The sequence below is a fragment of the Argiope bruennichi genome, chromosome 7 (assembly GCF_947563725.1).
Source record: "Argiope bruennichi chromosome 7, qqArgBrue1.1, whole genome shotgun sequence".
NCBI classification, from domain to species: Eukaryota; Metazoa; Arthropoda; class Arachnida; order Araneae; family Araneidae; genus Argiope; species Argiope bruennichi.
In genome coordinates this window covers 125,220,387-125,236,535 of record NC_079157.1, presented here as the reverse complement: position 1 = coordinate 125,236,535, position 16,149 = coordinate 125,220,387, and the positions used below count along the sequence as shown (strand labels likewise).

The 16,149-nt window shown below is 25.9% G+C and overlaps 1 protein-coding gene across 3 annotated transcripts in view; it reads left to right on the top strand.

Moving 5' to 3' along the window:
- Nucleotides 1-8,922: 8,922 nt before the first annotated feature.
- The window catches only part of LOC129976263 (UDP-glucuronic acid decarboxylase 1-like), a 30,442-nt gene continuing 23,215 nt past the window's right edge, over nt 8,923-16,149 (top strand). The window contains exons 1-3 of one of the 3 annotated variants that reach the window (XM_056089744.1): nt 8,923-9,015; nt 9,327-9,452; nt 14,942-14,999. In XM_056089744.1, the coding sequence (XP_055945719.1) occupies nt 9,386-9,452; nt 14,942-14,999 (125 nt within the window). In that variant the 5' untranslated portion in view covers nt 8,923-9,015; nt 9,327-9,385. Of the gene's footprint in view, nt 9,016-9,159; nt 9,453-14,941; nt 15,000-16,149 lie in introns of those variants that run through there. The other 2 variants (XR_008785111.1, XM_056089743.1) reach the window with 2 other exon arrangements.

The window sequence follows — 16,149 nt, the reverse complement described above, 5'->3', positions numbered from 1 at the left end:
ACGAACGGGTATCAGCATCTTACTCTAACGTTATTCTTTTGATTTAATATTCATTAAAAAGGACCGAGAAGAGCTATTTGGAAGGCAGCATATAGCAAAATTTTTATTATTTTTATTAATCTGCTTAATGATCAAGATTTTTAACCAAAAAATTTTAATAGCATGAGTTTTATATTTTCCTCTTTCTTGTTTGGTATTGTATTCATCAAAGAAAGAAATCGCTTAAAAGTAGCTTCTCAAATAAAGGCAATCGTTTGCAAAAATAAATTCAAGTTAAAATATCGATTTTTATTTATTCTTTCATTATTTTTTTTTTTTTTATTGGGCTCAATTTTTCATTCGGTTGATATGTCTAATTTTTCTGAAAAGGATGTTGCATTATTTACAAAAATTTTAACATGATTAAATTTATAGATTGGATGTTGTCTCTGAATTAAGTTAGAACGTTTATAAGGCAAAAACATATTCGAGATTTCTGAAGGCTAGACCGTTCGACCGAAAGTTGGTTCGTAATTTGAATAATAAATGTTCACTAAGAAAAGTTTTTAAAATTGCAAATAGGTTTTTTTCTTTAAAAATTTATTGACGTTTTAACCCTTCGTCTCAATAACTTCGGAGCGTATTGTTGCATAGAAGTCATTCTTATGCCATTTTAAAATTCAAAATATTAATTATTCAGTGATATCAATTTTATTTCTGTGTAATTTCTTTTCATATTTTAATTAAATATTGAAAATATTTTAAAGAATATTTTATAATAATACTTTCTAGTACCTTTGTTACAGGGTTGGTCTTAGAAAACGCGAGGCCCAATCAGAAACTATTTTCTATAATACTTATTTCCAAACAATTTTTACCAGTTATATAAAATAACTTTTGTAAAAAAAGATTTTTTAAAAGATATTCTAATTAGTAAATTAAAAGCAGATTTTAAAAAAATTAATTGATTTTTTTAATTTTTAAATTATTGTTACTATTCCCCTTTGGCAACTAGCTGGTTTGCCTAGAATTAACATTTGCTTTTCAATTAAATATTTTATGTAACTTGCTCTCTTAATAGATTCTCAAGCAAAATGTTTTTAAGCTTCAAATTTTTATAAACATATCACCGATACTATTATAGAAGCCTTTCCTTATTCTGTTCGTTCTTCGATGCCTTTCTCTAATTTTCTATGAGCTCCCGTAAAATGTAAACTTGAAATTGAAGCCGGAATTGATAAAACTTCAATAAATACATTTTTTAAAAACCAAACACGTCTTTAAAAAATGTATGAGTTCAGAATTAATATCTAATTTGTATTACAGAATATTTACATATTTTATGAATTAAATAAAAACATAATTCAATAATATTTTCTTTGGCCTCGTCATAAAATTTTATTTTTAATTTTGCTTTCTAAAAGATTTAAATGACGTAATATTTTATTTTATTTCAATTAAAAAAGTACTTCTGTAAACGATTATGAAGTCTAAATTTTATACGATCCTTCAGACCTAGGAATCCTATTCAGTAAAATAATCTTGACCATCTAACGTTTCCAACTTTGCGGCAAATCTGACCGAGTTATAAAGCCTTGAATATCCTTATTTTAGGACAATCAAAAATGTAATTATTTTAGATTGATCAATCTTGGGGAAACTCAGGGCACTGATTTTGTATCTTCGAGGCAGTCAATGGAGTTCCGCGTTTTTTATTATAAAACAGTGACATTCAAATTGTCATAATTCACTCAGTTTTGGTCACAAAAGGGCGAACTTTTTTTTATATAATATAACAAAATATACATAGAAAAATTATTAAAAGCATGCCTCATATTTAAGTCAACTCAACATGGGAAAATAAACCAAACCTTCATATCTTGGTCATATCAGTGGGAAAAGGCTAAGATGAGGTATTAGGAGCAACAATGTAAATGGTTTCAGTTTCTCTTCAGTAATAAAATACAATGCTGTAAAATAAACTTGAAAACTTTTAAAAAATAAAAAATAAATTATATGGCAAAAAAATTTTCATCATTAAAAAGATAATGTTTTGAATTTTAAGATGCTGTGCAAATTGTTTTTCTGCTATAATATTTTCAGAAATTATTGCAAAAACACCAAAATTTCACAAATTTTAATTAACTGAAAATTCAAAAAATCCCACCGAAATTTCAAATTTCCGCACTGAATATATGTGCAAAATTTGGTTGTTATAGATCAAACGATTTTCCCTGTACAGTACCAATACAAACACTCACAAATTTATCTTTATAATTAGTGCAGATTATATGCATTATGTAATTTAAAAATAAATTGTTTTTTTTCTCATATTCAGTACCGGATGACACTACTCATGTGAAATTAAAAATTAAGTAAATTGACAAGTTAATTTCTAGCAAAATTATGTATAGTCATAGAGAATACAAACGTGTAGTGCAATTTTGAACTGTGTCACTTGAGAGGGTGAATAAAAATTCCATAACAAAACTTCATCTTTACAAACATGAAATGCATTATCTACTAATAATAAAGCGTATTATTAGTAGAGCTATCTCTACTAATAATAAAGATGAATATGTGTTTGCGCGTCTGTATATCTGGGTGTTGACGCTCTATTAATCAAACCGTAAGACATATAGCTACCAAACTTAGTACGCACTTGCTACGTTGGACGGATAAAATGTGCACTTCGGAGCAATTTTTTAAAATTTCATTTAGAATTTTAATTAACTAAAAATTAAGCAAGTTCTTGATATTTTTTCCCCTCGATAACTTTAGAAAATATTACAGTATAAATGTTATTTTTATATATTCAGAAATTTTTTTTCAATGATTGTAATTTTTTGCAGTATAAATATTTTTTTCATATTTAATCAATTTTCTAAAAATATTTTAGACACATTTTCCAGCAAAAATCTTAAGAATTCTGAGCAAATATTAAGCGTATCAAGAATAATTATACAAAAGCATAAGAATTCTTGATGAACACCAAAGTTATAATTAAATTTGCAAAAAAATGTTCAGTTTTCGTTTTACTGTGCGAATTATTATTCTGTCCTTTAAAAAAATTATGACTGGCAAAGCTGATCTGAGGAAAGTAAGCAATGTAATTATCTAATTCTGCAAAAAAAAAAAAAAAAAAAAAAAAAAATTACATTAAAAATATTTTTAATATGAAGAAAAATGCCAATTTTTGTTTTACTCTAGGTTAGAAATTAGATTGTATTGTTACAAGACTAAAAATATCAAAGTGCATCCACGATAGTTAGTGGCGTTGGCAGAAAATAAGGAAAATGCATAGTAAAATGAATAGAATCATAGAAGTCTTCTAATATAATATTTATTATAGACTATCTATCAAAATTTGAAGCTTATAAATAATTTGCTTAAGAAGCTATTAAGACCTAGTTAAGTAAAGTATTTAATTGAAAATTTTAGCCGCCATTAACGTTGGCTAGCCAGTTATTTAGTGACTAGTATTAAATAAAATGTTGTTATAGATATAACTCAGCAATAGAATTGAAATCACAAATAGAAATTAACGCTAAATAGAAAATGATTAAAGCGTGTTTTTCACACGGATTAATAAACCAAACATACTCGTAAATTTATATATACTTTAAAACATATGCTTTAATTTTTAATTCATGAATGCACATAAGCTAGCCAACAAATGGACAAAAATTTGTATACTATTTGTAATAAGTAAATAGGTCACTATACTATTTATTTCAGTGACTTAACAAAGATTTATGAAAATTCTTTATTTGGTACAAAAAGAAAATTGAAATGCTAGAACATTGTCAGAAATAAATAATTTTTAGGACTTACATAAAAAAATAATTGAAAATTCATAGATCATTATTGTCGTTTATTATTAGGGAGCAATTTTTCTAGTTTTTATTTCCTTTTGCGAACTTTTTATATAAATCCGAAATCCAGCTGATTTCAGATCCAATCGATATAACTGCCCAACAATTTAAGCGTCCTTGCTGAATTAATGATCGCAAGTTTGTTTTATAATTAATGATTTAATGATCGTAAGTATGTTTTATAATTAATGATTTAATGATCGTAAGTATGTTTTATAATTAATGATTTAATGATCGTAAGTATGTTTTATAATTAATGATTTAATGATCGTAATTAATTTTAAGTTGGAAAACTTTCTTTCTACAAATGCTAAAGAAACTGAAACTGTCAAGAGAATCCGTAGATGAATATATAAATTTGAAATGCGTCTTGTTAAAATGGTGATTAATAAATAAAAATGTTGATAGAATATCCATATCTACCATAATGGAAAAAAGTTTTAAAAATTAAAAAAATTAAAAAAAAAACTTATTTTTGTTTTTCGGAAAAGCTCGGAAATGTTAAAATAAAATTCTTAAAAATAACCTTTCAGGATTACAGGAGAATTCGAATTAAGAACAAATATCTTGTTTTTGAATAAATTCAGTGCAGAATAATAATTTCATAAATTCACATTTCCTAGTTAAAAGGCTTTTATTTAAAAAAATCCTTTATTCAAATTTTATAGAAAACACTACTTATATAATGAACCAGAATCCAATGCATAAAATGCTAATTATTTTTTAAAGAAGAAATGCCTTGAAATTTTTATTTTCTGCTCATGAAAAGTTTCGCCACAGATCCATAAGTAAATAGCATGTTAAGTGGACTAGAAGTTAATAATTTCCGTTGCTGAAGAGTTTTAACTTTCCGAATTCTTCTAAATTGTAAATTCTGAAAAAAGATAGAAACAATGATAGACAAAAAACTGGTAACAATGATGGAAACAGAAAAAAAAAAAAAAAAAAAAAAGCTGATACAAAATTAGTAGTAACATTGAAAACGGGTTTGAGCTTTTTTTTTCAACAGTGAAATATATATTGTTGCAAAATACGTTTAAAATATATTTCAAAAAATGTATTAAATATTGTAAGAAAAATTGTATGATAAACAAATTTGGTATCATTAAAAGGATATATATATATTTTTTAATTTTATAATGCTATAAAAACTATTTTTCTACTGTAAACTTTTAAAAAGTTATCCCGAACAAAGACCAATATTTCGCTTAATTTTTAATTAATTAAAAAAATTTTAATCACTCTGAAAAGCACATTTTTACCCACCAAACTAAATATTTGCCAAATTTGATTTGTCAAAAAGGCTGGTTTGTAAAGTCAGCACATGTACAAACAGACAGAAGCTTTTTCCTTATGTTTAAATATCAAAATTTAGTTAAAATACCAATACATTTTCTCACTAAACATTCTTGCCAGCAGGCTTATGCGTTTTAGCAAAGACTAATCACTCCCTAGCCCCTTTTTTCAATGAGCTAATAATGATTTATTGGACGTTTAACTCGTACGGAAATGTCTGGTCCCAATACCCTTCTCGTGTCCCCCTTTTTTCCCCTACTAAATAGACAAAGTACCTGTAAATTTTATGTTGCGAACATACAACACCCTTCGTAAAAAGACTACTAGGATTCTTTTATGTTTGTTAAGGTCCATGACAAGGCGGAAGAAAAATTAACCCTGTATGCAGGAAATATGAAAAAGACCTTATGAACGTCGCCCAACTGGAAGCAATCGACTAAAGACCGATCCTGCTTAATTCTTGGTCTTATACTCAAGAATGTGTTTGATATTGTCGATATTAAACACCATTTTTATTTACTTTATTGCTGTTGTAATTAAGGAAAAAGAACAATATAAAGATAGATTAAAATGATACCTAAAATATTATTATACTACGATATTTCGAATTAAAGGTTCGAATCACCTTAATATTTATTTTTTGTATAATTTCTGTGATAAATTTGAAAAGAGAATATAAGTAGTCTGTAGAAAATATAAGGATCTTTTTGATCTGCCGTCAAAAAATGATCTGCCGTAAGACATTTTTTTCCTTAATCTGTTCTCTCCTAGCAGATAACTAATGGTCAAGATCAATTACATGATGTTATTGATACCGGATAAGATTAATGTATTAATCATTGGAAGGAGTAATAGGATTTAAATGAACAAAATTAAGACACAGGGCCTGAAAATTTGCCATTGTAGGATGTCCCCTTTCCGAAAACTAAGAGAACTGCTCCACTTCGGGCTCCTTCATGGTTTTTTTCTATCATTTTTCCTGATAGGTTTTCCAATATCCTTCTATTGCGTTTGAAAAAGTCATAACAATAGTTTTTGATGCAAATTAATTGAATTTTTTATTTCTTAAGATTTGAAGTCTGATTGGAAGAATTTACTTGATAAAATCAAATATCATAAATCCCATTATGGGTTTGAAGAGGTTTATACATTCCAGCTTATTTTCATCAAATAATCTACAAACAAGTTCATTACATTTTCAGAGAATAAATGTAGATTATTCAAGGAATAGTAGTGGATTAGAAAAGATATATAGAAATTTATAGAACAATTAATGGTCCATGTTACACATTCAACATTAATATAACAATATAAGCACATACCCGGCAGCTGAAAATAAATGCTAAATAGAGAATTAGTCAATAAATATTAATTTTCGATTTTAAGAGGAGTCGGTGCATAACTAAGCAGGTATTCCATGTATGATATGGCTAGAGCCGAAGAAGAAACATGAGCTCTAATGTTAGCTAACTATTTAATAAATAAACACCGCGTTCCCCAATGATATAAGTAGACGGTTTTGTTTCACATTGAAAACACATTTACATTATAAGGATGATTATTGTTAGATGTATACTTTGGAAACGAAATCGAAATAATTAGGGATGTACCAGCTGCTTTCGGTGACCAGCTGGTCTGTCCATCATTCATTTAGTATTACTTTAATTATGTCAATTAAAGTATTTGCAATAAATTTAATTTGGTTAAATTAATGCATGAATTGCAAAAAAATAACAAGTTACATATAATTGTAAATTATTATAAAAAATACTGTTTATGAGAATTTTTTTGAGAATTATTTTTTTAATACTTAATTTTAGTTTAATTCCTCTTTAATTCTTAGTTTTTTTATGTGAATTACTGTTTAAGCAAACTATAATATATAAATAATTAACATAACCTTCGAAAAGAATTATCTTGCAGTTGATAGAGGACTTATTTAATGATTGAGCTAAGAAGTAAATATATTAAAACTAATAGAATTGTTGTTAATTTTTAAAATTGCTTTTTATTAAATGATAGAAAAAAGCCATAAAAAGTTGGTCAAATAAAAAAAAATCAACTGTATTTTATTAGGGAAAAAAAAGAAAAGAAAAAAAGATGATAATCCAGTTATACCTAATTTTTAATTTTATGTTAACCTAAAATAAATGAAATAAAATAAATAAAAAATAAATAATAGAAATGAAGATAATAAAGTAGATTTGAATCTTCATCCAAAATATTATAGAAAGCCAAGATTGTAGATTTTAATTGTTTAGTTTTATATTATCTTTCAAAAATTAAAATGACAATAATATGCGCATAAAATTGTATTGAATATCATTGCAATGTGCTCATATAGAAGTATAGTTTACTAAACCAATGAAAAATATTTTTGAAAAATACTAAGATCAAAAAAGAAAAATATTGAATGGAATTAAAAAAAAAGATAACTGAAAAATTAATTTTTTTAAAATTTAAAATGTTTATGGTCAGTGATATATTTCGAAGTTATAAAGAAAATGCTGGAATTTTGTTAATTTTTTATTAAAATTTTAATTTAATTTTTGAAACAAGATTTCTTAATATTGCTATCTAAGAAATCGCTAATTGCCAGCCAAATTTGAAAGCTCTAAGTCCAACAACCTGCCTCGAAAGATGCAATTTATTGAAAGCATGCCAGCCTATAAATTTTATTATATTAAAAGTATGAATAATTTTATCTCATATTTTTTAACAAAGAAAAATTGTTCAGCTTTGATTGAAAAATGAAAATGATTTGTCTTTCATTTACAATATTGCTGAAAATCAAAATTTAAAAATTTGTTAAAATAAAGAATATTATAAGATTTTATAATTAAAAAGATATATGTCTAAATATACTTTTACTTTAAAGATGAATTAAAATCTTTTTTTTTTAATTTGGAAACATTTTCGAAAGTTATTGCAGAAAAACTTCAAACTTTTTTGCTGTTTTTAAATAATAAAAATTAAAAAATTGCTCTACCAAACATTACACTTTCCTACCCTCCTTTCCTACATATTTATTCTTCTCTGTATACACACGCGCACGTTCTCCTTTATTAGAAAAAAAATTTGCATTTAGTAAAAAATTTATATATATATTATATGGAGAGTCCTTGCAGCCAAATGTTATTTCGAATCGCAATAACATAAAGGCATTTATTTATTCAAATTTCGCATGAAAATATTTCTATTATTATCGACTGTTGGAGACGTTTTCTTTCAAATGAAAAATAATTATACAATAATAAAATAAATGAAAAAAATAATAAATAAATACATTTACATTTTCAATAAGTTATTTAATAAATAATAATTTTTAACAAATGACTTAAAATATTCTTAATAAATAAATACATTTTAATAATAATAAAGAATTTATTTACATCAAAATCAAATTAAAATAAAAAAGTTATCAGATGAATTTCTGAAAGAGCGTAAAAAAACGAGTAAAGTTTCAGAAAGAGTAAAAGAAACGAATCAGTTTGACGATTCCAAGTTTTGGCGGAATAAAATAAAAAACAAAATCGCGTAATAGGTAATGAAAAAGATTGGCATAATTCGCCACAAATGTGCTTATTTGCCAAATCTTATAACCCCTATTATAGCTTATCCTGCAATTGGGATAGTTCTTGTTAGCGCCTATAGATGGCTGTAGACTGCTGGCGCCATCTACAGGCACTAATTGGAACCTAGCTTGATCCTCCAATACGTCCTCCGGTTAACTCTACCCCCTTTTTGCGTTTTCCTTTTGATACCCTTTCACTGTTATCGCGATAAGTTGAGTTATATATTGACTGCCAGATCACAAAATGTTTTCACTAGATTATAGATGCATTCCCTAATTAATGTTATTTGAGTGAGACTATTTTATTATTGGCTATATATAAATGCTTATTATATTGGATGTTTTTTTCAATGTACTCGATCTTTGATAGTAGTGGTTAGCTATACTTTATAAAAAAGATTGAAAAAAATGAAAGAAGTGAACCGAGTTTGTGCTTATATTCTGTTTCTGTTTTCTATTCGCTCTATTGTCCTGTATGATTTGTTCGAAAGCAACGATTATTGCTGTTAAACAGTACATTAATTAAGAGTAAAATAAAATTTATTTTCTCTTTCACATTACAGCGTTATCCTTAATCTTTTTACGAACTTTCCTTTTTTTAGTTTGAAATGCTTTGATGAGTAAGCAATGAAATTTATTTATGGTAAGGTGAAGAATTGACATGTTTGGCCGGCTTAAGTTCAATATGAGAGTGCTAGGTTTTTTTTCCTTGACTTTGCTTTTAGCTGGTAAGCTCTAAGTTTTTGTTTTATTTAAAACAATGTATAATAATGCTTGCTTTTACTTTCTTTATTTTTTGCATTAAAATTTAATTAATACTAATGTTATGGATTTCTCTTGTAAAGTTTTCTTTTTACTATGCTGTTTCTCTATTTCATTGTATTCGAGATTTCTGCATTTTGAGCATTAATCATACATTATATTTAATATATATTTTATGTCTTCAGCCTATTATAATTTAGCTTTGCAAAATATATTTGTGCTTAGACGGCAAAAAGTTGGAAGGCATTTCCTCCCAAAATTGAATTATGAGCATCGTGGAGTTTTTTTCGTTGATGTTAGAAGGTAGATAAATATTTTAACATCAATTATGTGTTTGCTCACTGAAAGAAGCAAGGTGATTTTTTGTGACGTCTTGTATTTTAAAACAAATACAACTAAAATTTTAATTTAAATAAAATTTAGTAAAACTCTAAGCCAGTGAATTTTTGTTAAATAAAAGTGACTTTTAACATTTTGCTATCCGAGTACAGATTTATAAATCATTTAAAGGTCAAAATTTAGTTAAAGTTTATTTTCTAATTATTTACTTTATTGTAAATAACTTCTGAAGGTACTAAGAAGTAAATGAAATAAAAATTGTTTACTTACTGCTGCAAATACAAGTTGTATGGAGACAATCAAAATAAAACTGATATACATTGGGATAAAAAAAAACATGGAACCATGACCATAAATAAAAACTCAATTTTTCACATAAAACTCTTTGTGAATAAAATAAAGATTATCAAATTGTCCAATACATTTACTTATACTATTTCTGAAAAAAGTGTGCTGATTGTTAAATAAATTTTATTAAACAAAAAGTACTATTAATGAGAAACAAAAAAAGTTTCCATACAATATTCCTATAATCTAAGAAATATTTCTTTCCCCATCTTAACCAAATTATATTTAATGGCTTTGATCGACCTTTATTATTATTTTTTAATAGTTGTGACATGACTTTGTTGTGCTCGGGAGAAAAACTACTCTGAATATTTAAATTTTTAGTTCAACCTTGTTCAAAATTTCATATTTCTTGAGTTCATGATTGTTTTTTTTCCCTATAAATGTATAATGAAGTGGAAATCGAAAACTGTGATGCATTATGAAGTTATTGTTTGACAATATAGAAGAATCATTCCTGACAGATTCTGATAGTCTGTTCAGTATTGTTACCCTGTTGGGAAGTAAATATAGTTCTATTTTAAATAATAAAAAGCTGATGTATATAAAGTTGAAAGATATATATTAAGTTGATAAGGATAAACTATAAAGCTGAATAATGAGTTATTTCTAAATATAGTTACATAAGTCTATTCTTTGAAAATGTGGTTGCTATTAAATTGACAGAAAGGAATTGAACATTTTTAATTTTTGGAACAAAATAATGAAAATGATTTAAATGATGTGACTTAGTAAAAACAAATGAGCAGAATTTTTTTAGTGTAAAAATCCGCTAGTTTGCATTATTGATAACACAAAAGGTCATTCCATATCAAATCAAAACTAGTGTAAACTTCACTATTTCAGATTTGCTTGAAGTTTGACACAGATATAATATTGGTATAGACATGAAAAAATATTAAATTTTGTCAAGATTTATGAATTATAAGTCTCTAAAGTTCTCAGAAATAGGGCTAAAAACAATAAAGAGCAATTTTTTGAATTGTTGTAGAAGCTTTCATAATTGAGCTAGAGACATAGGTGCCATTTTACAACATTTTTTATACTCTTTGCTATTATGTGAAATTCTATATAGATACTGATAAGAAAAAATTGAATTAATTTTTTTTTCAAAAAGTACATATTTTATGATTTTTAAATTAATTAGTTTATATTGTTGCATATAAATTTGAGATTATTATAGTTTTATTGTTAGAATAAAAAACAAGGTAAAGCTTCTTTTCTATTAATTCAACTTTCAGTTAGTTTTATTACAATAATGACATTGTTATGAAAATAAACATGAATACTGATATAAAGGTTTCACTAATATATCTGAATCCCCCTCCCACTATTAAGTAATTAGATCTGTTTATCATTTTAAGCTTGAAAAAGCTTCATTTGTTTGGTCTACATCACTGTCAAAAAGAACATAAGTTCTCTTCTAGTAGGAGTCACATGATTTATTTTTGCCAGAACATCCATATGTAAGATGAATATCTGCCTATCTTTTATAGAAAATGTATGGAGATGACCCGGATAAAAAAAGATATTTACTTCATTGAGATCTTTATTTTTCTCCAAAACATATCCAAGTCACCAATTTTCTTCATAGACAGCAGTGTTGTAGCCTGAAATGTTTGCTAATGTAAGTTTATCAATAGATTTTGACGCAGCCTTTTTGAAACCTTTTGATTTCAAATTAAAAAAAAAAAAAATTCAGTAATTTTTTTTAGATGTATATATATATGAATAAATGCATGGTACGGCAGTATTCCTTTAATGGACAATGCTTGATCAATGTGTTGTTTCAAGAAACATTTTAATTCAACATAGTTTTCTTGAGTTGAATATGCAAAGTGTATGTTAGTAATGTTTGGAACTGCCAATTAAAAAGTTGTAATGGCATTTGAATTTGATATTCATAAGGTCTTTGCAAAGAGCTACTAATTTCATCATCTTTGTAAAATGAATATACAGTTCTGCTGTCTCCATTGGCAAGCTTTTTGCTAGTTTCAAAAAGGCTTTTTCTTTAAGAATTCTTTGTGATTGCCTGGCCAGTTCAGTTTGGTGCATTAAATTAACACACTATCTTTCCAATGCTCCAATTTTCAGGTAAACATGTTAGAATTATTATTATTATTTGTCTTTACATGTACAAATGGAAAACTTAATTTTAAGATTGTTAACAATTTCTGATTCTCAATATCATTATCATTTTCTGAAGAACTTTCAGAAGCAGTTCTCTCATTATGTCATAATTCTTGCATTTTAATCTGCTATTTTCTTCTATTTCATTAAAACAGTTTATTTATTATAAATTATGCATCATATTTAGAATAATTATTGTAATTGTTAGTTTTATTAACTTATTATTTCGTGAAAAAAATATCCTGTTTTCAATTTTTCAACAATGATGCCATTATCATCCCAAATTTATATTTTGCCCTGTGATTTACTTCATATTATTCATGGAATTAATTTGAAAATATGTAATTTTTGAAAAAGTAAAATTGAATTTTTAAATTTAACTTTGAAATTTTTTTTGCTTGTCTTAACCTATATCATAGGAAAGAGCATGCAAGATGCTGTGAAATAGCATCCACCTCAAGCTTTTAAACCAATTAAGAAATTCTTTATAGTTATTTGGAAAAAGGTTTTTACCTGTTTTTAAAGCCATTTATGAGAACTTTAGAACTCTATAATTCATAAATGACTTGATGTATCTAAGCAAAATTTTATATTTTTCTAAGTTTATATCAATAGTACAGGTGTCCTAAATTTCAAGAAAATCTGAGTTGGTGAAGGTAAAAATATTTTTTTTCTGTGTTAAATTGACATGGAATGACCCTAAAGTATTACGACAATAAATTCTGTGTTTGTTTGAATCAAACCGAGAAATAAAATAAAAAATCTCAGGCAAGTATGTTATATAATTGATCTATTGTTTAATTTTCCTTTCAGTTTATCAATAATGTAAAAGTGAAAATTAATTTTTTTAGCACTTTGCATTGCAATGCTCCAATACAAGGAATGCTTAACTTTGCTCACTTCTTCACTTCAAACCATTAAATTCAACTATAAAATGGAGAAAAAAGTCTTCGATTAATGTTGACTTTTTTTTTAATAATAAAAGGCAATTGAACAATCAAGCATATCTGTAATTTTCAGCTATAGTGTAAAAATCTATTTTTTCAAGGAATTTTGTTTAATTTTTTATGATACAAAAATAATTGTTGGAAAAAAAATTGTAAAACATTTTATTGGCTATATTTTAAAGTATTTATTCTATATTAATTTTTTAAAAAGCATATTTATAATCGTCAAATAAAATTAGGTGTTACACCAGCTAGAACAGTACACTTATTATGTTATATGGCAGGATAGTTATGACAGAAAGAGAACATATGTGTCTTCATTTTCTATTTCTATCTTTTTTTATGGTAAAATAAACTCAACTTAAAGAGTATTGTGGGAGGGGATTATAATTACTGAAAAGCCTTACCCTTACTCTGAAGCTTTATGGACTATTTATCAGTTGCTTTGATCATCTTTACTTAGTGCGGCACAGACTTTTTGCTCGTGATTTAGTTTTCCTACTATTCATTTTATATAATTGTGTAAATATTTTTAATTATACTTATATTATAATTTATTTTTTATTGTATATATAATTGTAGTGAATCTTTTATTGAAAATGGCATGGAGAAGTTTATTAAGTATTTTTGAAGCACTGAAAATTACCCTGCTAGAATTACCCTCAGATAGTGAATCTGAACAAGTTTCCTTGTACTGTACTCTTAAGTCATGTTAAATTTGCCGCACATTTCTAAAATAACTTTTTGCCATTCATATGTAAATGATTTGACTCATTTTTTCTATTTCATTGTAATACTCGCTTAAGCATACTTTTTAGAACTTTATTGGTGCAGTGTTCCAGCTAATGGAATACACAGTACCAAGATAGTAAGTGCAAATTTTACCTGTGTAAGACTCAACTCTTCTCCTACAATTTTTTTTTTTTTTTTTGAGTTTAAACTTTAAAGGATAGTGTGTCTGCCATGAAAGATTAAATTGAAAATATACTACCCAAAAATTGCCACTGTAAGTTAAGATGTCCAGTTTCTTGCCAAACATGACAACATTGTGCCTATCACCCTAATATCAAAAGCCTATCTTGGCTAAGGGAAATAGTAAAAATGTTGGGCAATAAAAGTTTTTGAGATTTGGATTTTTAGTGAGAAATAGGCTAAAAAGTATATATATATATATATATATATATATATATATATATATATATATATATATATATATATATATATATATATATATATATATATATATATATATATATGATATGGCTTTGGAGAATGATCATTATTCTGAAGCAGCAAGACATTGTGCAAATATATATAGAGAGAGACAAATCCAATGAATCTTAATTTCACAGTAGCATGTACGGAACTCCTTAGGGTTCACTTTTAGGTTAGTTATATGGAACACTCTAGGTTGTCTATCTGTGGGGTTCCATGAAAGCTAGCAACTGTCTTAGAAAAGGGCTGAGAAAGTTTACTTTAGAATCCCATACTGAATCAATGTTTAGCTGTTTAGAAAGACTTTATGTCTGAGTGTTATGACATCACAGAAAAACTTCAAATTTTGGTTTCAGATTTAGAAATTTTGGAAAAAGTCCAGAAAAAAAGTTATTGTTTTAGTGGTTGTTACATTTTTTATTTAGCCTGTAAATATCATTCTTTTTCAATAAATAATTATTTCATATTTATTGTAGTTATCCTTAGTGTGAAACTTTTGGCTGATGCCCTTGAAAATTCAAAAAATTATGAAAGGTATGTGTACTTTTGAGGTTTCTTTTCTTTTCTTTTTAATTTTTAGAAAGTCAACAAGAACAGTATTAATATTATTATTATGGATTTTTAATTTTTTAAAATATTATTGAATTAATTAATAAGTAAATAATATTAAAATATTATTTACTTTGCAATTTTTAAAGACAAATTTGATATTTTAAAGTAGTAATTCTTGTTTGGCTTACAATATCTCTTATTTTATTTTCAGGTGGGTCCGTTTGTTTTTTTTCTTTTAAAATATATAATTAAGCTATTTTCAGTCTATGGCTATTTTAGAATTATTAATTTTAAAGTTGTGTATTTGACTGATGAACATATCGTAGGAAAAGGGCATCATACTAATGATAGAGATTGATATAAAAAATGCACTCATTTCAGTATGCATTAGAAATAACTGATTCAGCATTTTGAAGATGCTGATGAAGCTCATTTAAGTTGATCTGTTTCTGAATTTACAGATAATTATATATTTATGTAAAACAGCAATTACCAAAATAAAATCCTTGAATGTTAAATCCTTGAATTAGCAATATATATATATATATATATATATATATATATATATATATATATATATATATATATATATATATATATATATATATATATATATATATAAGGTACCACATAATTCTACAAATGAAGTTCTGGATTTAAATCCAAACTATTAACATGTGGAGCGAAGAATATGTAATGAATGGTACATAAATAAAATTATGTAATGGCTGTATGCAAAACTATCAAATTTAATATTTTTTTCTTTATCTAAAAATTATAAATATTAAACTTGAGATTTTCCAAATATTTTTCTTTATATCTTCTAGAAAAATTAGCAAGAATAAATATATGCGAAGTTTGTACTAAGACTATCCTAAATATAATGTACTAATCAGCTAATTTGCTTGCAATATTGGTCAAGCTTAATTTTAATTAAATATTTTATGTGTTGATTGGTCTTCATGTGTGATATGTATTATTGTGCCTGTCATCTATTCTAGCCTCATTGAGGTAGGGAAGCCCATGTGCTATCTGATGTATTAGGATCAATGTCACTATTGCCTGTATTTTTGCATGTTCTCTGATGCATGTCATTTCTGACTTTGCTAAGTAGGCATTCTTCTGCAAGATT